Source organism: Phocoena sinus, chromosome 21, assembly GCF_008692025.1.
Source record: "Phocoena sinus isolate mPhoSin1 chromosome 21, mPhoSin1.pri, whole genome shotgun sequence".
NCBI classification, from domain to species: Eukaryota; Metazoa; Chordata; class Mammalia; order Artiodactyla; family Phocoenidae; genus Phocoena; species Phocoena sinus.
The window spans coordinates 33299906-33322701 of record NC_045783.1 but is presented as its reverse complement, the minus strand read 5'-3'; the positions used below and the strand labels follow the sequence as shown (position 1 = coordinate 33322701).

The window sequence follows — 22796 nt, the reverse complement described above, 5'->3', positions numbered from 1 at the left end:
CTGCTCATTAGAAAGAATTCACTCCCAGACCAGTCCACACAAGTATGTTACTTAAGTAATGCTGCTTTCTGCCTCTCTTAGACTTTAACTACTCTTGAGATGCAACCCATACTCCTGGCTGCTGCCTGACAGTGTTTGTTATCACTGACACCCCAGATACAAGCATAAATGATGCCATTCTTGCTGTTGCGTAAGTGCCGACTGTTCCTTGGAGCAAACGAGGTCATAGTTGTCTCTCTCTCGAGGCTGTCAGAACTGCTCAGCTTAGAGGTTCTTAGAAGAAAAGTAGTTTCAACTCACAAAGGAAAGAGACTCTCTAAAGCCCAAGAGCTTGGTTCACAGGGGAAAACACCAGCTTCCCTGAAATGCTCAAGTCCCTGGACCAGTTCAATAAACATGGGTCACAGGAATGTAAGTCACAGATTTCCTGACCTTAGCCTGCTGGCTTACAAGTTCCCCTGTGAAAGTGGCAGGTTTTGTCCTAGACAGATGTGCATCTTAGCCATTTCGGAAAAACACTGCTGGAGGACAGCAGTAAGGAAGACCCCGAGCATCTCTGGCCAGAGTTGAGCTGGTTTCACCCCCTCCCCCCTTGCAGGACAAGCTTTTCTTTGGGTAGTTGGGTTAATGAAATGAACTGAAGCAGTGAGGGCTCCTTTGATGGAAATGCAAAGTTAAAAGGCCCCAACATTCCTGAGTGAAGTCCTGGAAACCAAAGGCTGCATGAAGACAGGTGCTCAGCAGAGGCCAGTGACTGAGCTCCAGGCAGAGCCCCAGCCCTGCAGGACTGATTCATGTGGATGAGGCTAAAACACACTCAAAGCGCAACACATCATTACCCGGTGTGGGTGAGAAAAGTCAGGGTAAACTGTCTGGGACTTGTCGGGGGAAGGAAATGGGTATAAGGGTAAATTAAGTAGTATTTCTTTACTATCCCCAGCCGGTTAATATTGATAAAACAGATAGATGCTAATAGACCCAAAGAACAAAAATGATTCTCGGATAATTGTGCAAATTGTTTTAATGGGTAAAGGCCTAGAGGAACTCAAATGATTGAAACTCCGACCCCCCTGGAGCCCCAATCTTAAGTCAGGCTGTCAAAAGAGTGCCATAAACTTTGGTTCCACACTTAACTCTGAAAGCCAAAGACCCACAAAGTCCCCAGTATTTGGGATCTTGGGGGAAAGTTTAAGCTTTTCAAATTCAATTCCCTTTTAAAACTTCTAACAATTACAAAAATTAATGTCATTGCTGGCACTGAGTCACCACCTACTGGCCATAGAGGAAAGTACAAATGTTATAAAATGTACCCGGTCACACCACAAGGTTAGGGAAGCCCGCCCAAAGGAAGAGACGTGAACGACTGAAACAGATAGGATGGGGTAGTAATAAACACTCAACAACACTTGTGGTTAGAAAACAGAAAGAAGTCTTAGTCTCCCCCAGGCCACGAGGGACCTAGAGAAGGAAATCAGGACAGACGTAGGAGAAGGACCCTTGTCTACACTTCACAGGAAACTCCGGGAAATCTCCACTACAATCAGGATGACTGGGACCTCGGAGCCCCGTTTCACGCCCTAACTAATCAACCCAGGAAGATAGAGAGGAAGAGGAAAGCACTAGAATAGATACCAGCAGTTTGGATGGTTTTGTCTTTCACACGCTAGGCGGGACATAATTTGATGGCTCTGGACCTTTGTTCTCACAACCTTCAAAATGACATATGGCTTCAGGTCTGCTGGTTGGAAAGTGCAGAAGCAGTGAGATCCCCATGAACTGGTTTCTTTCTTCCTGCTTCCACTGGGGCGTGTGTGCACGGCATCACCGCTAGTCCTAGTAACGTGACCCTCAGGACGTTAAGGACTGTTAACACTCAACTTTATTAACATTTAAACACAGCAGGTGCTTCTGCACGTTAAACACGTGTGGAACCGAGCGGTTCGGCAGAGGCGCCCGGCCCCACCTATGCTAACACACCACCGGCTGAAGGGGGTGGCCAGGGGTCTGCAGCCCAGGGGTGCCTCCCACAGCCCCGGTGCTTTATTTCTCCTTAAGTTCTTCCCTTGAAATTAGGATGAGCTGCCCTGGAGGGACAGCTGGACTTACAAACCTAAGAATATTCAGGGACCAACATCGGTTGTTTCCTATGACCGAGGAAACCCTGAAATCCTCCAGAGCCCTCGGGAGAAGCAGCTCCGGTATTCTGGAATCCACAGGCAGAGGCGTCTCCCTTCCATGGCAGGTGTGTATGGGACCTGGGAATCCAGGACAAATTCTGGAGTGATGGAGTATGAGACACATGTGCTGTCTGTCCCCAGCACAGTTGACCCCAGAGGAAAACCATAAAGCAACAGTATTCTGCAACAAAAACAAGTCCAGGAAGTAGGAAGAGAAAACTAGAGCAAAACAATTGCTGAAGTATTTGGAAACAGGGTTTTAGAGAAAAAACACAGGGTTTGCAGAGTACAAGGTCTTCATTTTTCCCCCTGCACGAAGCAGGGTGCAGTATCGCTCCTAAAGGTATAATTTTAAAAACCTGTCTTTTCTATAAATATTTCAGTGGGTAATGGGCGTATTAAACTAGAGTAAAAAGTCCCTGCTGGGAACACCTGAGGTCTGCCTTCAGTTGCCCGTGTTTCTTAAACCAGGCTACACAGGATCAACACGGCCCATCTTCCTACAACATCAGTTTTATTCAACGATTCAGGAGATTTTTTTGTCTTAAAACAAAAACCGACTGGTCGATATACATTGTTAATGAACACATTATATAGTGGAGACTCCGAGGAAATAACTTTACTGGGCAGCTCCCAGGACTGGCCGTGCCCTCGGTGGTCAGCATCCTTCTCACTTAGGGTCACAACTGGAAAAGCTGCAGACGGGAAGGTCGGACTGCAGCACCAGGGCAGCACTGACAGACATGAACAAGGAACCACTGGGTCACAGAGGTGGCACGAGGGGGCCATCTACACTCCGATACTATGACACACAACCTGCTGCCCTAGGGGTGATGGGATTGGCTTCTCTGAAGCGCTCCTCGGGGAACAGGAGTTCTGTAGAGTGAAGTGAGTGGAGCCGTTGGGGGGTTAGGGAAAGAGGCGTTTCAGGCAACACCCCCTGGAAGAGGGCAGCTCATCCTCGCTGAAGATGCCAGGCCACGTGCTGGAGGCATGCAGCGGTCAGTATTGGAAAACCGGTCGGAGAGCATCGTAGTCTTTAAGGGAAAATCTGATTCTGCTGGGGTTTCCATGTCAACAGTGCACTCGAATTTAAGAAGTTTCCAGTGCATTTCCAGAAGTACAAATGTTTATGTTTGTATGAAAGCGGAAGGGTCAAAAAGAAACTCACTCAACTCTGTTCATCCCAGCCGCCCTGCAGGTGGAGCTGGACAGCTCCTCCCACCTTCCTCATTTCAGTGTGCGGTGTGCACGTATGCTTCACGCTGCCCCGAGAACAGAGCCTTCTCTGGCCCTTCCTTGGCTAACGGTCCTTCTCTTCCAAGCTTGCTCTCTCTTTCTAATCTTTCTTCCCAGCTTGAAATACAAAAACAGGACTTCCCTGGTGACGCGGTGGTTAAGAATCCGCCTGCCAATGCAGGGGACATGGGTTCAAGTGCTGATGTGGGAAGATCCCACATGCCGCAGGGCAACTAAGCCCGTGCACCACAACTACTGAGCCTGCGCTCTAGAGCCCGCGAGCCACAACTACAGAGCCCGCGAGCCACAACTACTGAAGCCCGCGTGTGCCTAGAGCTCGTGCACCACAACAAGAGAAGCCACTGCAGTGAGAATCCCCTGCATTGTAATGAAGAGTAGCCCCCGCTCGCCGCAACTAGAGAAAGCCCGCGCGCAGCAACAAAGACCCAACGCAGCCAAAAATAACTAAAAATAAAATAAATAAATTTTAAAAAAACCCAAAAACTAAAGACGCCTTTCCTTAGCTTCAGATAATTAAAGCCAAGCGAGTAACAAATGCTGGTCTTTTCCTGTGGTAACCATGTCACAAGTAGTTACATACGGCATCAAGTACCTCCCCCTGCATCGCACGCCTCTGCTTTGAGAACTGACTTGGTGCCGCTGGTGTGTGGGTTCTGCGCAGGCCTCCCTGGCGGCCCGGCCTCCCTTCATTAGCTCCGGGGCACTGTAGCTACGGGAAAACAGGAGCAGGTGGTCCAGAGTGGGCAGTGACCTAGGAGAGGGCTGACAGTTTTTACTTTTAGACAAGTAAGCAATGAAAAAGTGTTCACGACTGTTCTCTTTGCAGAACTCTCCCTTCAGGTTCGAACTTGGAACTTGCCAGCTTTGGTCATGTATTTTATGCCCTTAAAGGGTTTGTACTTCTCTCCATACATATCCAGACGATTCACTTTGAGTCCTGGAAGGAAGGAAGAACAAGACATAAGCATTACTCAAAAGAAGCAGGTAGCAGAACTGTTTAGGTTCGTTTCAACTCAAAGAGATCCGTGGGCTAGAAAAAGCTGCAACGGTGAACTGGAAAATACCTGCCCTTACTTATATCACTTAAACGCAGCCGACAGATACTTCACTCTTGGTATACAGGCTGAAAATAAAGCCCTGCCCCAATGAAACGCTAGCCTATTCGGAGACATATTCCTGAAGTGGAAAGGGCAGAAAGTTATACGCAGGCTGAAATGAGGGTAAGGGAAAACTAAGACCGCTCCAGATTTTTCTCAAGTTATGGGGTTGAACATATGAATTAATAATAATAACAAAATTAACAAATTCATAATCAAATAAAGGTATAACTAAATGAATAAATTAATGATGAAAAGTGATGAATTAACACATGAGTGCTTCCTAAATGTTCTCACTATACTAAGAAATGAACATTTTATACTGTGCAGAGCTTTAAAGTTTATTAAGTATTTTAAGATGAAAGAGCTTATTTAAATGAATTCTAATCACTTAAACTAGACAAGATCCATTGGTAAAAAAGAACAGGAGCTTCATATAAAGCTGAAGTCATCTCCTATCCATCTGAAAGGGTCGTTCTAAGGACTGAATAAGAAAATAGATGAAGAGAGCTTAAACCAGTGCCTGGCGCGTAGCAAACTACCTGCCGGGCATAGACTACCGTCAATGACTCGGATTGGCCCGAGGGTTCCCAATGATAACAGCACCTGTGAAATCTTCTGAGACTGGGGGAAAGGAGGGGAGGGGAATTCTTCTTTCAGTCACCAGCTGAGAATGTGGACGCATCCCCCTACTGAAAACCCTGGGACCCCAATCAGCAGGCCCAGGGCGACTCAGCCTCGGCCTGTGAACACTTCTGTCTCCGATACTGTTTCCTTCTCACATGTGTCTCAGACACTTTTATTCATGTCACTTAAGCCAACTTTGAGGTGAGGATTACGGACTTTCTCCAGAATGTGCTAGGAAAGATCTGACTGAAGATCACGTATCCGGTAACGAAACACAACTCTGCAGACAGGGAGCCGCCGGGAGGCTCTGCGACGTCGCTCACTGCCTTGGCCGCTTGCCCGCCCCGCAACCTCGGGCTGGGTGTCACTCACCAGAAATGGCCAGCTGCTGGATCTTAAACTGCAGGTTAATCGTGGGGTTCTCATCGGGTTTGGAAGCTCCAGCCTGAAGACTCACGGTCCCCTTCAAACTGGGGAGCTTTTGGGGATTTATTTTTCCTACATCCCAAGACAGCATCTCCAAAGAAACAGGAAAGAAGTTACAGTGGAACCTTCATCTGAGGTGCCAGCCTCCAGGGTGTTTCCCAGCAGAGAATACTATTTGTTACCATCAATTATCTCAGTGTCCTAAACAATGTCCCTTTGATCCATCTCCCCTTTCCACAAGATATAAAGGGCTCCTGCAGAGTTCCTGCTATTTATAACAACGGCAGCTCAAGCCTCCCGCTTATTCTCCTACCTTGGTGACCGGGTCAAACGTGTGCGTGCCCTGAGACGGCGTGAGGTTCATGCTCAGGACGCCTCTGGGCATCTGGCTGCTGACCGTCACCCCCTCGATGCTCTTCCCCATAGTCTGCTTAGGGCCCACCGTTATTTCAAAGCGGCCAAGAGAACTACTGTCCCGGAAGCTGATGTTATGTTTGACATAAACTGGAATCGCCACCAGGCTGGAAAAGAGAGAGACAAAAAGCCCATGTCGTTAACGTACCGGAAAAATGGCCACACTTCCCTTTTTCTGCCCCGCTGGCAGCCTTGCCTCCCTCACCTGCTTCCTTATCTTACAAAGTAAGCACAGAAAAACCCTCTAGACATCTTTAATTATTTTCTTTTTGTAAAGCTAAGATGCTGACTAGTAAGTAAACTGATTCTTCTAATGACTCTTTGAATGATATCAACAAAACCGAAGAGCAGACCTGGCAGACTATGAGAAAAAGGCGTGGCAAACAAAAACCACGTTTCTGTGTTTTACTTTGTGACATGTGACCAATAATTATTTGTACTTGGGAGGGTAATATTCATACGTCACGGAGCTTTTACAATTTCTAGAGAGTGCTTTTACCTGACTTTGATCCTTAAAAAACCCTAAGGGGTAGGGTTGTCATCTGACAGAAGAGGAAACACAGAAGCTACAGGATGATACTAAAGTTGTAACCATCCTTAGCATCTGTGGAGCACTTCCTGTGGCCAGCGCCACTCTAAAGGTTTTCTCTCTATTAGCTCATTTAATCCTCCCTGTAAGTAGGAAGTAGGCACTGCCTCTGTCCTGATGTCATGAATACTGACGTCCTCATACGTAACTGAGGTTAACTAGCTTGCCATGGTCATATATCATAAGTACTATGGGTGGGGCTTAAGCGTGGGCAGTCTGATTCCAGAGCCTCTGCCCTCAGGCGCTCAGACATTTCCCTACGTTATTTATTCCGAATCCCACAGGAGGGCTTCAGTGGCTGTGAGGTCCCACAGCTCTCTTCAGTCCGCATATCTTCTACTATACACCTTCCCCTAAAAGCCCTCAGACTCCATAGTAAACAGAACGTGCAAGGCCAAAAAATCACTGAATTTTATGTTTTCTCATAGCACCATTCATGGCTTTTTTGAGTGGAGGGGATTGAATACAGGTGTTCTTAGATTCCAATCTGAGAAAAGAAAAAGTTCCCGTTTAGGCATATAATAACGACAATAAAACTTACAGCAGTAAACCTAACAAGCACTTACTTTGTGTGAAGCACTATTTAGAGTCCCTTATTTAACCCACATAACAAGGTACTTTTATTATTTTCAACTTACTTATTCATCATTTATTACTTTTATTACTTCAACTTTCTCAGGTAAGAAAACAGACACGGAAAGGATAAGCAACTCACCTGAGGTTACCCAATTAGTTACCTAGAGCCCAGGTAACTCCAGAGCCTGAGTTCTTCATCACCATGGATACTGTTTCCAAACACACATACACATGCACACACACGCACGCACACGCACACTCCACCCTTTGGTTCGATGGCTGCTTACTTCTGTGCACTGACGTGGTACGAGAGCAGGCGGAAGTTGCCGTCGGGAGGGATGAAGGAGAGGATGCGCTCGGACTCCCAGCGCTTGAAGCGGACGCAGGGGTGGAAGCTGACATCATCCAGCAGCCTGGGGTTCTGAGTGACAGGCAAGGGAAAGCAACAAGCAGGAATTAAACACCGTGCTTCTTTCGGGAAAGTAACTCAGATGCTGTTCTCACTGAAACACACACACACAGGTTCTGTCGTTACTTTTAGAAAATTCAAGCCCAACATGAGCTTTGTGGTTGTCCTTGATCACTTCTTCTGGTTCCATCCCGTTCCCCCCACTCTGTCATTCCAGAAGCATCTAATTTCCCAAAAACTAAATCTCTGGCCCAGGATTTTACCATGAAGGAAAGCGTAAGGTCGGGCATTCCGGTCAGCTTGACGCAGGCATCGATAACACCCTGGATCTCGGCAGTGACTGTGGACCCTGAGACAGAACAAGATGGAAAGAAGGTAAAACCCTCTCTGTCCCTCCCAACTAACATCCCTCCTCCCTCCCTCCTTCTTTAACCTTCTCTTTTTTCTCCCATCCTATTTCCTTCCTTCCTTCTTCCTCCCCTCCCCCATTCTTTCTTCCTTCCTTCCGTCCATCCATCCATCCATCCATCCATCCAAATCATCTACCCAGTCCATCTGTCCTCCTTCTAAACCTTTATCGACTGCATAACAAGCGCAAGACACTAATGAAGCAGTGGGGATAAAAGACTGGTGAGATAGTTACTAGCCTAAAGGAGTTTTCAATCTAGTGCCAGAATCCAACAAAGCACCGCTATCTTAACCAATGGCTCACAACACTGAATTCATATCAGAAACTGCTCTCCCTAAGGGCACCAAGGAGCTCTGCCACCAAATGGAATGGATACTTTTGGTCTTCAGCCTGCAGGCTCTCCCTGCTGCAGGGCCCTGTGCCCACTTCCTTCTTTCAAGTGTTCCCTTCTCCTAACCGCTCCGATTTCCTGTTTTTCTAGCTCTTCTCTCTCGTGCCTTCTGCAGGTTGCTCCTTCTCTGGACATCCTTTACATGTCGACATCTTATCACAGTTCTGAACTTCTCTTTTCTTGAACCTGACACGGTCTCCTTGGGTTACTTTACCTCCTTCCTAAGGCTTCGATTTCCACTGATGGCCAGTTATTTCCTAATCCTTTTTCCAGTTCAGCCTCACTCCTGCCAACGGGACTGCCCCACTTGGACGTGACTGAGGCACTTCAAACTCCACGTGTCAAAAACTGAGTCCCTTATCTTCATTCCTGGATCTGCAATTTCTCTTTTCCTTAGCTTCATGATAAAACCATCTATCCTGTTGCCTAAGCCAGAAACACGGATGCGTCCTTGATGACTTCCGCCCCCTTGGCGTCCATATCCCACCAGTGCTCCATCCCCTCTTCACGTGACTCCTCCACTCCTCTCCATCCTCACTACCATCACGGAACCTGTACCTTGGCCTGGACTCCACCACAGCCTCCCGCCTCCCTGCCCCGAGACTCCCCCCAACTCCGTGCCATGCTGCACGTCCAACGGGACGGTTCTCAACAACAAACCTTGTCAAATTATTCCCAGCTTAAAACTCTTCAATGGCTCCAAAGGGTCCTCCTTAAAATGGCATACAAGATTCTTCACCATCTGGCCACCTAGAGCTTTTTGGGTTTGGTTTTTTTACTTTTTCATTGAGATCAAACTTGGAGTAAAACGCAAACATCTTAAATGTCCAGCCCAATGAATTTTTAAATATGTTCACACCTATGCAGATACGACCCGCGTCAAGATGCGGACCCTCACCGGCAACCCAGCACACTCCTGTTGTCCATCCAGTTCACCTGAGTCCCTAAAATTCTGACTTTTATTACCTTAGGTTAAGTTGCACATGTTTTCAAACGTCATACAAATGTATATGATCGTAGGCATCTGACTGCTGCTCAATACCGTGAGGTTCATTCATGCTGTCAGGTGTACCTGCAGTTCTTTTTCTTTACTGTAGAGTATTCCACGGTGTGGTCATATAGAAATTTCTGTATCCTTTGTATTACTGATGGACATTTGGGTCCTCTCCAGTTGGGGCTAATATGAAAAGCTTCTGTGCCTACTTCGTTTTAAAGCCTCATCGCTTACTTTTCTTTTTTTTTTAACACCTCTCAATCCAATCACACTGAGCTACTTTATTTCCCAACAATATTTTACTCATCTTATAGTGTTTGCACTGCTTTGCTCCCAAATCCACGTAGGTCTTACTAACTCCTACTCATTCTCCTGACAAAGCGTTAGTTAGCTTTACAATTTGCCCTGGGTGGGAGGGGACCTCTCTTATGCTCCATCTTTTTCCCTTTCTCTCTCCCTCGCTAGACTTTCAGGAAGCTTCCTGCAGCCACAGACCCTGTCTTAGTCACCATCACATGCCCACAATCCGGCACTCAGGTACAGCACCACTGGTTCTCCGTAAACACCTTCTGGATGACTGAGTTCACTCATGTGAAGAGAACTTTCTCTAAATTTCTAAGCTCCAAGGACTTGTAGTCACATTAACCTATCCCAATGGATAGAAAAGAAGGTTCTCTGAATTTCAGTGATTACAACGTTAGTTCTGCCATGAGAATTGAGAGTCAAATACTTCCAAAAGGAAATCTGATCAACAGGAGATCAGGTTGTTACTTTTCTTTTTCACTCGAGAGGATAAAACCAGTGAAAATGGAAGCTCAGCACTGGTCTGCATCGTGTTTTTCTTATTGCTTTTCTTTCAGCTTTGTTGAGGTATAATCAACAAATAAAAAGTGTATCTATTTAAGGTGTACGACTTGATGTTTTGATACATGTATACCCTGTGAAGTGATCACCACAATGAAGCTCATTAACATCTATCACCTCACACAGTTAGCTGGATTTTCTTGGTGGTGAGGGCCCTTAAGCCCTGCAATCTTAGCAAATTTCAAGTAGAGGATACACGTGTGAGGTGATGAGGGAAATCCTTTCACAGTGTATATGTATATCAAATCACCATAATATACATGCTAAGTATCTTACAGTTTTGTCAGTTACACCCCAATAACACCGGGAAAAAAAAGTACACAACTGTAGTCACTGTGCCCTATATTAAATCTCCAGAACTTTTTCATCTTGTGTAAGTGAAACTTTGTACCCTTTCACCAACAACTCCCCACTTCCCTCTCCCCCAAGTCCTTGGTAACCACCCTTCTACTCTCTGCTTCCATGAGGTTGACTATTGCAGATTCCACATATAAAGTGAGATCACGCGATATTTGCCTTTCTGTGTCTGGCTTATTTCACTTAGCATCATGTCCTCCAGGTTCATCCATGTTGTCACAAATGGCAGGATTTCCTTCATTTTATGGCTGAAAATATTCCTGCGTGTGAGTCTATCTCACATCTTTATCCATTCATCCATCAACGGACACTTAGCTTGCTTCCATATCTTGCCTATTGTGAATAATGCTGCAATGAACAAGCGGGTGCAGATTATCTCTTTGAGACACTAATATTCACTTCCTTTGGATCTATACCCAGAAGTGGGATTGCTGGATCATAAGGGAGTTTTAATTTTTTGAGGCACCTCCATACTGTTTCCATAGTGGCTGCACCAACTTACATCCCCCCCCAGCAGTGTACAGGGTTCCCTTTTCTCCACATCATTGTCAACACGTGTCATCTTTTGTCTTTTTGATGTGAGGTGTGAGGTGGTATCTCACTGTGGTTTTGACTTGCTTTTCCCTGATGGCTGGTGACACTGAACACCTTTCCATATGCCTGTTGGTCATTTGTATGTCTTTTTTTGAAATATGTCTCTTCAGATCCTTTGTGCCCACTTTTTTGTCAGATTATCTGGGTTTTTTTGCTATTAAATTGTATGAGTTCCTCGTGTATTCTGGATATTAACCCCTTATCAGATACATGGTTTTCAGATATTTTCTCTCATTTGTAGGTTGTCTTTTCCACTCTGTTGATTGGTTCCTTTGTTGTACAGAAGCTTTTTAGCTTGATGCAATCCCATCTATTTTTCCTTTTGTTGCCTTTGCTTTTAGTGTCATATCCAAAAAATCACTGCCCAGACCAGTGTGAAGAAGCTTCTTCCCTATGTTTTCTGCTAGTAGTTTTATGGTTCCAGATCTTATGTTTACGTCTTGTATCCATTTTGTATGTGGTGTGAGATAAGGGTAATTTTATTCTTCTACATGTGAATATCCAGTTTTCCCAACACCACTTACTGCAAAGACTAGCCTTTCCCCATTGCATGTTCTTGGCACTCTTGTTGAAGTCCAGCTGGTTGTAAACACATGGATTTATTGCTGAGCTTTCTATGCTGTTTCACTGGGATACATGTCTGTTTTTATGATACTACCATACATTTTGATTTCTGTAGTTCTGTAATATATTTTGAAATATAGAATTGTGAAGCTCCCAGCTTTGTTCTTGCTCAAGACTGCTTTGGCTATTTGAGGTCTTTCGTGGCTCCATATGAATTTTAGGATTGTTTTTTCTATTTCTATAAAGAATGCCATTGAGATATTTATGTGGATAGCATTTGGGATTTTGATGGGGATAGAATGCTTTGGGTATTACGAACATTTTAACAATATTAATTCTTCCAATCCATGAACAAAGCATGCCTTTCCATTTATCTGCTCTTCTTCAATTTCCTTGATCAGTGCTTTGTAATTTTCAGTGTATAAGTCTCTTCGGTTAAGTTTATTCCTAAGTATTTTATTCTTTTTGTTGTTATTGTAAGTGGGATTGTTTTCTTACTTCCCTTTTTGGATAGTTCATTGTTTGTGTATAGAAACACCACTGATTTTTGCATGTTGATTTCGTATCCTGCAACTTTATTGAATTTATTAGTTCTAAAAGTGTTTGGTTGGAGTCTTTAGAAGTTTCTACATGTATGATCATGTCATCTACATCATAACACTTCAGTCCAGTCCTAATACACAATGCTTGACACAAAGTAGCCACTAAGTTAAAATGAATGACCTTGAATAGGGGGTAATTCTGGTACTAGCTAGCACTATCCAAAAGGGGCCTCTTTCTATTTTCATAGTTCTGTGAACAGGCTGAAAGCACTTACCTGATTTATCAATGATGGCATCAATCTCTTCAATCACATCAAAATAGGCCTCATTGTTGGTGTATTTCACCCCAGTCCGTCGCCAAGGCACCACGGACAGCTGCCCGGTGGGAAGCTGGTCACCCACATTGGTGCTTCCTGAGACAATGAATATTTGATAATTAGATGTAACCAATTATCCAACAACCAGAGAACACTTCCCCAAAAGTTTCTATACATCCGCTATCCATGCAATTAATTGAAGAATTTTTCCAAGAAAAAGATTATAGCTTTCCCAACTTCTATCTTGGTAACCTAATCTATTTTAAAAACTTGTCACCAGCTGGTCTGCCTCCTCAAGCAGAATAAAGGTTAACAAGTTACCTGAGAAACAGATATCATATTTTGGTTTTGAAAGTGATCTGAACTTGGTCTCTCAAATTGCACAATACTTGCAGCTTAAATAATGCATTGGCTTTCGGTAGGGATGGTAATCTACATACTGATATAAAATTTTCATGGGTAAAAACAGTATTCTAGTTTGAAGCAGGTTTTTAGATACATTTATGCCAGGTATTAAAATGTATACATAATCTCTCTTATACCAATACTGGAACTCAGGAAAAGAATATAAATCAGATCGTTCCCTGTCTGTAAGAATTGTAAGTTGATTCCTTGATTTGTTTTTTTCCCCACAGGTATTAAATTTTTCTTTTAATTCAAAGGTTCTATACTGAAATTCTGAAATAGAACTAATTTAAAATCTATTTTCTTCTAATGTAACCTGGATCTTTTTTAATATAAAGAAGGAAACATTAAACACACATATAGTCAGCAGCTTTACAAAACATTTCAACTAAGAGAGCTGGTTCTCAGATATCTTTTCTAGATTTAAGTGAGATTCAGGAAAATGACTTCACAGTATTTATAAGTGATTCAGTCACTAACAAAGCTTTTAAAGTTTTAAATGAGCCCAGAATATTGAAAAACCTGACAATTTGTTTTCTTAAAAAGAGGCACTATGTATTAAAACATATCAACAAGCTACAATAATTAAAGCAGTATGGTTATAAGGCAGGAAAGCCTAAAAACAGACCAAAAATCCAATAATGACTTAGTGCAAGACAAAAATATCATTTTAAAATGAGGAGGGCTTCCCTGGTGGCGCAGTGGTTAAGAATCCACCTGCCAATGCAGGGCACATGGGTTCCAGCCCTGGTCCGGGAAGATCCCACATGCCATGGAGCAACTAAGCCTGTGGACCACAACTACTGAGTCTGCTCTCTAGAGCCCTCAAGCCACAACTACTGAGCCCACACGCCACAGCTACTGAAGCACGCACGCCTAGAGCCTGTGCTCCGGAACAAGAGAAGCCACCACAGTGAGAAGCCCATGCACCGCAACGAAGAGCAGCCCCTGCTCGCCACAGCTAGAGAAAGCCTGTGCACAGCAAAAAAGACCCAACACAGCCAAAAGTAAATAAATAAAATAAAAATAAATAAATAAAATGGATGCATGCATACTTTAAAAAAAAAACGAGGAAAAGGGGTAAAGTATTCAATAAATAGTGCTAGGGAAACTGACAGTTTTGGAGAAAAAACCACAGAGTCTTACTTTACCAAGACAATTTCCAAATGGATTAAAGAATTAAATCTAAAAATAAAACCATAAAAGAAATAGAAGAAAATGTATTTTTTTAAAAGAAAGACTTTCCCTTCTTTGAGATCAAAAAGACATTTTCCAATATTTCCTTCTAACAATTATAAAGTTTCTTTGTGTTTAACTCTTGATCCAGCTAAGATTTATTTTGTGTATACAGTGAGTAGGGGAACTTCATTTCTTTTCTGTATCAAAGCTGACTGCCCCGATACAATATATTTAACAACTGGCCCGCAGTCCACGGATTTGATATATGAGCACATTTATCTATACCAAATTCCTATAAAAGGATCTGTTTCTGGACTTTCTATTTTATCCCAATTGTCTATTTGTCTATTAATGGGCTAATACTATATTTTAAAAAGTACCAAAACGTCATAATATATCTTGATTCTGACAGGACACATTTTTTCTCTTGCTCTTTTTAAAAAAATATTTTTTCCCCCAAACTGTCTTGGCTCTTAAAGTATATCTATTCTATGAGTGTTTGTCTAATGTACCAAGTGAACTTAAATATGTCTTGATATTTGACAGGGAAAATTCTTCCAACCCCTCTGTAATTACTTTTTAAAATGTATTTTTCATTCAGTTTGTCAAATTCCATGAAAACTCTTGCTTATATATTAAGCAAGACCCAAAATGTAAAACCTTAATGAAGCAGAATGATTATTTTGACTACAACAAAAAACTTTAAAGGTGGCTAAACAAACACCACCTTGAACAATGTTAAATGACCAGGGGCAGAATGTGAGAAAACATCTACAACAGAGCATTCAAAATACACAGAGACTCCTGCAAACTAGCGTGTGTATTTAGAGTATATATGATAGTTTAATATCCTTAAATGAAAGGAATACTTTTCAATTAGTAGGAAAAAAGAAAAACATTTCAACAATAACCAAAAAACAGGCAAAGGACATGAAAAAGTAAATCACAATAGAGGAAAAACAGTCAATGAACACTTGAACAGGTTTTAACTTCCTTAGTAATAAAAAACAAGTTTGGAAATAACAAGATATCACTAAACTATCCAATTGCCAAAGTTGTAAAATAATTAATAACGATAATAATAGAGTTGGCCAGGTTGCATAATTGCTACTTAAAGTATAAACTGACATAACTTCTCTGGGGGGCTATGTGGCACAATGCATTAAAGTCCTTAAGACACCCCCCCCTTCTTTTTTTTTTTTTTTTTTTTTTTTTGCGGTACGCGGGCCTCTCACTGTTGTGGCGTCTCCCGTTGCGGAGCACAGGCTCCGGACGCGCAGGTTCAGCGGCCATGGCTCACGGGCCCAGCCACTCTGCAGCAGGTGGGATCTTCCCGGACCGGGGCACGAACCCGTGTCCTCTGCATCAGCAGGCGGACTCTCAACCACTGCGCCACCAGGGAAGGCCCCACGCACACCTTCTGATCCGGCACTTCCATACCGAAAAGGTATCGTTCTAGATGTGCACAAAGATTTAGGCATAAGAATGCCAACTCCTTGCTATTTAAAAGAACAAAAAATCAGAGACATCATAAACAGGGACACAGTAAATGACCTGGGATCTATTCCGTATGGCAGAAAATTGTAAAGTCACCAAAAATTATGTAGATGAATATTTACCATAATGGGAACATGTTCACAAAACAATGATGAAAAGTTAAGTTTAAAAATATACAAGAGGGCTTCCCTGGTGGTGCAGTGGTTGAGAGTCCACCTGCCGATACAGGGGACACGGGTTCATGCCCTGGTCCGGGAAGATCCCACATGCCGCGGAGCGGCTGGGCCCGTAAGCCATGGCCGCTGAGCCTGCGCGTCCGGAGCCTGTGCTCCACAACGGGAGAGGCCACAACAGTGAGAGGCCCGCGTAACGCGCACACACACACACACAATATATATATATATATACACAACAGTTGTTTTAAAAAATTCCACCTGTCCATCCATTATCCTGATGTCTAGAAAAGATAAAAAATATACACCGTATGTTAAAAGTGTGATGGGATTATGAGAAACTTTCATGTTTTTTGTGCTTTTCTGTGTTTCTGACATTCCTACAATAATCGTGTGCTACTTCTGTAATCAGGCAAATTGTTTTTAAAGGAGAACAGTTCATCCTATCATTGAAATCAGAATATTTTCTATATAACAAAAATATATTTCATGTTATATTCAAAGACTATAAAGAATAAAATTAAAGCACCTGGACATTTGAGATCCCCAAAGACAAGCACTCAAAACAATGCACAACAGCAGGCTAAGCCACACCCAGGATGGTGGCAGCCTTCCCTGGGGCCCCCCTCGTACCTGTGATGGTGTTGACAACGGTTCGAAGGATAGTGGGCGGCTTTATCAGTTCTTTGAGGATGTTCGACTCGGTAGCCAATGGAAACCCGTTGTCAAGCATCTCTTCCAATACCTCATAAACCACAACCACATTGTCTTTTAATACAGGCTCTGAACAGACTCCAAAATAATCCTGATGAAAATACAATACGTGTATACATTTGTCACTCAGAGACTGTGATGAGTGAAGGAATGTTCCCAGAGAGCAAGGATCGAGTCCTGTCCACACGTGTTTACTCTGTGTTTCTGGGATCTTCTAAAATAAGTGAATGAAGCATAACCATGGTTCTCTTAGGCAGGCCCAGTTTGGTGGAAAGAACACCGGACTGGATTGTACTACAAGTGTCATTAATAACTTCTTTCATAAACTAGAGTAAGTCATTTAATCTCTTTGGGTTAGTTTCTTCAACTAATAAAATATGAAGAATACAAAACTGAATCTAGACTATTCTATGTGTTTATGAACATGAATTTGAAAGAACTATGCAAAGTGGTAATACCTGATATGACATACATTGGACCTGAAAATCTTTTTAACCCTTACTGTTGTGCTATTCCTTAACATTCATGCAGCAAATAAGAATTGAGAGAGAAACAAAATGAAATGAGGGGGTGAACTAGCACACCTGAAAATCTCTTTGGATCCCCTTACTCTAAGATGCTAGGATTCTAGTAACACTTTGTCCTTTTATTAACAAAGGTTAAACTTAGATACTAAATTGTCTGGGTTGTGGAAAAAGCACTGGATTCCAAATCAGAAGGCCTGGGTAATAATCTGAATTGTCACCTACTAGATTAAGTCCTGCTGACTAATTTGGGTCTTGATTTCTCTCATAGTATAATCAGAATAATACCATGGGCTGCACAGGGTTGTAAAAACTCAGCCTGATGGATGAACTAAGAACATGTATGAACATGCTTTGTAAACTACAAAGCACCATGTAATCTGTGGTGCGCGGCAATGAAATGATGCAGAGAGAAATGCTGTAGCCTCTTGGCGTGCCCCTCCTGGCAATGCCAGCACGTCTGCTGCTGGGCCTCTCAGACAGCCCTCTAGGGATTCATCCACTGAGGGAAATTCACCCTTTTTGAGAAAGCTCATTTTATTCACGGGCGGCACTGACTGTTAGAAAGTTCCTTCTTTTGCTAAACTGAAATTTGCTTCCTAGGTCTGCCTTACAGAACAGGTTTACATAACAGCCCCACGGTGATCTAGTGATCTGAAGACCAGGACAAGCTTTGACTTGCATTTTTCTTCACAGGGCCAAACTCCCTGTTTGGTCCTCCCACTGTTCGTGCTACAGTAAGGTTTCTAGATTCTTTCACTGTCTTGCCATTTCTTTTGAATTTGCTCTAGTTTTCCAACAGTCTCCTCAAATTATGACATCCAAAACGGAACACAGACTCCAGATATGACCTAAATTACATCAGATGACGTCAACTATCAGAGACATTCCAATATCCAAGACCACTTAGGAGTCAGGAATGTGTTTCTAAAACAAAAAGATTTCTTCTTTAAAAAAATGAGGATTGAAGGGGGGGAAAAGTTATACATTTCCTTCTCAAGAATGATTTTATTTTGAAAAATAAATATAATAAAACATCTCACTCAAGAAAAGGGAACCCTCCTACATTGTCAGTGGGAATGTAAACTGCTGCAGCCACTATGGAACAGTATGGAGGGGCCTTAAAAAACTAAAAATAGAGCTACCATATGGTCCAGCAATCCCCTCCTGGGCATATGTCCAGACAAAACTATAACTCAAAAAGGTAAATGCACTCCTATGTTCATAGCAGCACTATTCACAACTGCCAAGACATGCAGCAACCTAAGTGTCCATTGATGTATAAATGGATAAAGAAGATGTGGTAGATATACATACAATGGAATACTACTCAGCCATAAAAAAGAATGAAATAATGCCATTTGCAGCAACATGGATGGACCAAGAGATCATTGTACTAAGTGAAGTAAGTCAGACTGAGAAAGACAAATACCATATGATATCACTTACATGTGGAATCTAAAATATGACACAAAGGAACTTACCTATGAAACAGAAACAGACTCACAGACATAGAGAACGGACTTGTGCTTGCCAAGGGGGAGGGAAAGTGGGGGAGGCTTGGGGTTAGCAGATGCAAACTCTTATATAGAGAATAGATGGACCACAGGATCCTACTGTATAACACAGGGAACTATATTCACTATCCTGTGATAAAACATAATGGACAAAAATAAGAAAAAATGTATACATATATATATGTATGACCAAATCACTTTGCAGTACAGCAGAAATGACAACATTGTAAAACAACTATACTTCAATAAAATAAACTTTAAAAAACACCTCCCTCGATTTTCTAATCAGGCAGAATGTGATTTTCTCAATCAGCTGGAAGCAGACTGGTGAGCACGGCACAGCGCCACAGCAAAGTGCGTCACTTCCGTAGCGGGAGCTCCTTCCGCTACGAGAGGAAGAGCGCAGCCAGAGAACACACATCAGATAAGACATTAAAATCAGGATGCGGCCATTTACTTTTAACAAATGCTTCCAAAATGGCAAGCTCTGAAGTCCCAGCCTTCCAAAGTAGCCACTTTGAGGTTTTCCCTAATTCCTCTGTGGTTTCAACTAGATTAAACAACATTTCTCACTTCCTGCCTTGTAATAAGTTACATCATATCACTACGGAGATAGGGAGCAGACTCTTAACGGCGTAAAGCATCCCTGTGGAAATCCTAACAAGGCCCAGCTCAAGCGGCTGAAGATCAAAACTGCTGGGCTCTTCTAGTTCTTCCACATACTGGGGTTTATCATTCTCAGGTTTTCACTGTGTGATGGAACAAGTATGCCACTGGGATCCCAGAATAGAACTACCAGAAAAGAATGTGGGGGAAAAAATATAAATATATGTATATTCTTTGGGGAATGAAACTGTTCTAAACATGTGATCTATATCTGAGGGTAAATGAAAGGACTCTTTGACTTGCTTTTTAATTTTTATCGTAATGTCTGGGTCCTTGCTCTCTTCTTCTCCAATCCCACAATTTCTGTATTCATGTGACCAATTCCAGGCCTCACATGACACAGAAGTTAACCCAAAGGGCCCTTGATTCTCATGGATCGTTGAGTTATGCAAACAACCACAACCGTTAGAAGTTGAGCAATCCTTTTAGGCAGAAAATGTCTGAATCCAGAGTCTGGGCAGCCTAGAATCCTGTGCCATAAAGGGTGTTGACATCCTGGTATGACATACCTTCCCACGCCCCAAGATCTCCAAATCTATTCCTGAAGGAAAAACTCGAAATGAAAACTGTCTCTTGGAAAATGTGTCACTTAAGTTTTTACAGGTACAGAAGATTTTCCAATGTTAAGTTTGCAAAAAACAGCCTGTCACTGGTACTCATATGCTGTGGATGAGCACCCCAAATTCAAGCTGAAGGATGGGTTCCCAAGTTACCCCTGCCAGGGTGAGTGAATCACTTTTTGATGCAACTCAAAGCAATGTCGTTAACGATGGTTAACATCAAGTCTACCATAAATAAAAAAGCGAAACTCATCAGCTTTGTGAACAAAATGTAGGATAATTCCATTCTCTAGAAATGAAATGACTGTATACCATCATACCAAGTAGGGTCGCTTTCCCAGGCAACGGGTTCAAAAGTATACAACCTGTCATTCTAGATGCAGCCCGTTCAATAAATAGAAACAAGCGTCTTACCAGACGGGAGCGGAAGTGAGCAATGTCAGAGTTTTAATTTCTTTTTTAAGTTCCTTCACTGAGGCTGAAAACAATGGAAACAGAACTATAAAGACACTTTGTAAGGTACATGGATGAACTTCCTCACATTCACGCACCTGAAACGTGTCCACTACTCGGTGAAGGAACTCAATGACAAACAGAGGTGGCACCTCCGTCTGGATCACAGCCACAAAAAAGATCTTGTGACGGTAAACACTTAGGAGATAGTGGTGAGGGGTGGAGATAACTGGAGGAACATTTTCAGCCTCAGTTGCTCGCTCTTGTGCCTCGAAAAAGTAATCGCAAACAGAACGGCTGACCACACTCTTCCAGTGTTTCTCCAGGAAAATATCTCCAGCGGAGTTGATCAAGAAAAGGCTGTGAATCATGGTGGAGGCTGTCAGTGAGAGATGAAAGTCTTTTTCCGTCCGACAGCCTCTGCAAATGCTCAACTCTAAAAACAAGAGAAGCTCTGATCAGTTGCAGTCAACCAAAACCCCCTCCCCATCTGTGCAGCAGCCCAAGCCTTCTTACCCACCTTTCAGGACGAGACTCAAGTCTTCCGCTACTGCAGGAGCCCGAAGTATCACTCTCTAGAATTCCTAAGGGTAATTATCAGCCATCTCATTTGTCAGCTAATCATATACTGTCATCTTTACTACTGCCTGAATCATATCCATTTAAAATTCCACTTAATTTTTGAGTGTCTATTTTCTCAACTGGACTGGCAGCTCCTTGAGAAAAAAAGCCCCTGCCTCATGTTTTTTGTTGCCTCCTTGTAACAAGAGGGCTTCAAAGAACACTGATGAGTTTCATGTATTTGGCAACAACACACACCTATAAGAAATGGTATGGTTGTGTAGTCTCATACAGTAGCCATCGGACAAATGGGGCCACTGAGTACTTCAGATGTGGCTGGTCCAAACTGAGATGTGCTGTGAATGTAAGACACGCACCAGATTTTGAAGGCTTTGTATGGAAAAAAAAAAAAGAATTTAAGATAGCTTACCAATAATTTAATATCAATTAAGTCAATTAATAATATTAACTTAATACGGATTATACTTAATATTGATATTTTGGATATATTGGGTAAATAAAAGATATAAAAATTAATTCAACTGGTTTATTTTTTAAATGTGCTTACTAAAACATGTAAAATTACACAGTATGTGGATCGCTGCCTATTTCTACTGGATAGCGATGGTCCACGGAATGGAGCTGTCGTTGTGATCTTGATTTATCCAGTCAGACCCCATTTTCTAAGTACATGTTATGCACAAGGCTCTACATTGGCTGCCTTTAAAAAAATCCCTCTGGGGGGATCCCCCAGGTCCCTCAGGCGGCGGCATCTCTACGGTGCCAGTCCCCAGAAACGAGGCGGCCGCGCGGGACCCCAGCTGTGGCCACTCCACGAACTGATCCAGGTGGCCAAATCGCGAAGGCCTGTTGTACCAAGTGTCGCAGGGTGAGCTTAATCCCTCTGCCGGCGACGAGGCTGCGGGAGGGAGAGGGGCCGGGGAGCCACGCTGTGGCGGCGCAGAGTCGGCTGCCAACGAGGGTTATTTCTGCGCTGGTCGCAGGGAGGATGGAGGCAGCTTGGGGCGAGGTAGACGCGGGAGGATTAAGGTGTGAGCACGATCCGGGGCTGAAAAGGGTCGCACGTCTGCGCACCTGCGTCGCCATGACAACAGTGTCCCCTCCTCCCCCAGCCCTCCGGCCAGAGCAGGCCACCTCCCTAGACCGGGACTCAGCCCCTCTCCTCTCCCTGCCGCATCACGCAGCTCGGAGGGTCGGTCAGGCGGCACCCCGTGGCCCCGCCCCTGCCCCGCGCGCCCCCGCCCAGACCCCCACGCGCCCAGCCCCACCCGGGACCCGGGTCATCAGCCCTCCTTACCCTACTTGTTCTTCGCAGCGCCCACCGTTCGGCCGCGCGGGCAGGCCCCGCCCCCAGGCCCCCCCCCGCGCCCGCCGGCCGCCGCTCGCCCGCTGATTGGCCGGCCAGCGGGACTCTCGCCAGCACCGCCCGCGACGGAGGTCTGAAGGCCGCTCATTGGGCAACGGCGATCCATTGCTCCCCTCTGATTGATCGCGATCCGCCTCTCACCCTGTCCTGGAGCCCCCAATTGGCCCTTGTTCAGGCTCCGGTAATCTCTGATTGGTGCAGCTCTGGGGCTCTGAGCCCTGATTGGCTGTCATGAACAGTTGGCGGACCGCCCGGCCCCTAGCCACCCAGTCACAAAGGGCCCGGGCGTCTTCCCTGCCACCTGCGTAACCGCGGAGTGCGCCTCGAAAGGAATGCAAAAAGTGTGACTTCCAGGGCACGATTTATCGAAGAGCATATCATGGATAATAAATCCTGAGCAGTAATAACTACTCTCCATTAAATAAGTGCATTTAAAAAGGGACGTGATGCCTTTTCATTTACGTGCACTGAGTAAAGGTGATTGGCTGTAACGGCGTCCTGTCAAGAGCTCTGAACCTGGATTCAGGCGGCCTCTTTCAGCCCCAGCTGGACC

At 43.8% G+C, this 22796-nt stretch overlaps 1 protein-coding gene across 6 annotated transcripts; it reads right to left on the bottom strand.

The window, feature by feature from the left end:
* Window positions 1-1861: 1861 nt before the first annotated feature.
* AP3M2 (adaptor related protein complex 3 subunit mu 2) lies at window positions 1862-22312 on the bottom strand. 6 transcript variants are annotated; one of them, XM_032618364.1, is made up of 10 exons: window positions 22175-22258; window positions 20816-20879; window positions 20394-20731; window positions 16495-16606; window positions 12566-12703; window positions 7839-7924; window positions 7454-7587; window positions 5901-6108; window positions 5534-5678; window positions 1862-4374 (listed from the first exon to the last, which is right to left on the bottom strand). In XM_032618364.1, exons 3-10 carry the CDS (start codon window positions 20664-20666, stop codon window positions 4274-4276), a joined length of 1197 nt encoding a protein of 398 aa, XP_032474255.1. In that variant the 5' UTR covers window positions 20667-20731; window positions 20816-20879; window positions 22175-22258; the 3' UTR covers window positions 1862-4273. The 6 variants fall into 6 exon arrangements, with proteins under 6 accessions (XP_032474255.1, XP_032474251.1, XP_032474252.1 ...); XM_032618360.1 differs by having other exon boundaries at window positions 16495-16666; window positions 22175-22257; XM_032618361.1 differs by having other exon boundaries at window positions 16495-16666; window positions 20816-21775; window positions 22175-22218.
* Window positions 22313-22796: the final 484 nt, after the last annotated feature.

Excerpts from the sequence above, each read along its gene's own strand:
- AP3M2 (XM_032618363.1), bottom strand. The coding sequence starts at position 20,666 with ATGATTCACAGCCTTTTCTTGATCAACTCCGCTGGAGATATTTTCCTG. Across the intron at positions 7,588-7,838 it reads ACCTTACGCTTTCCTTCATG|AACCCCAGGCTGCTGGATGA; the intron begins GTAAAATCCTGG and ends CCTGTCACTCAG. Across the intron at positions 6,109-7,453 it reads TACCACGTCAGTGCACAGAA|CCTGGTGGCGATTCCAGTTT; the intron begins GTAAGCAGCCAT and ends TCTCTTTTCCAG.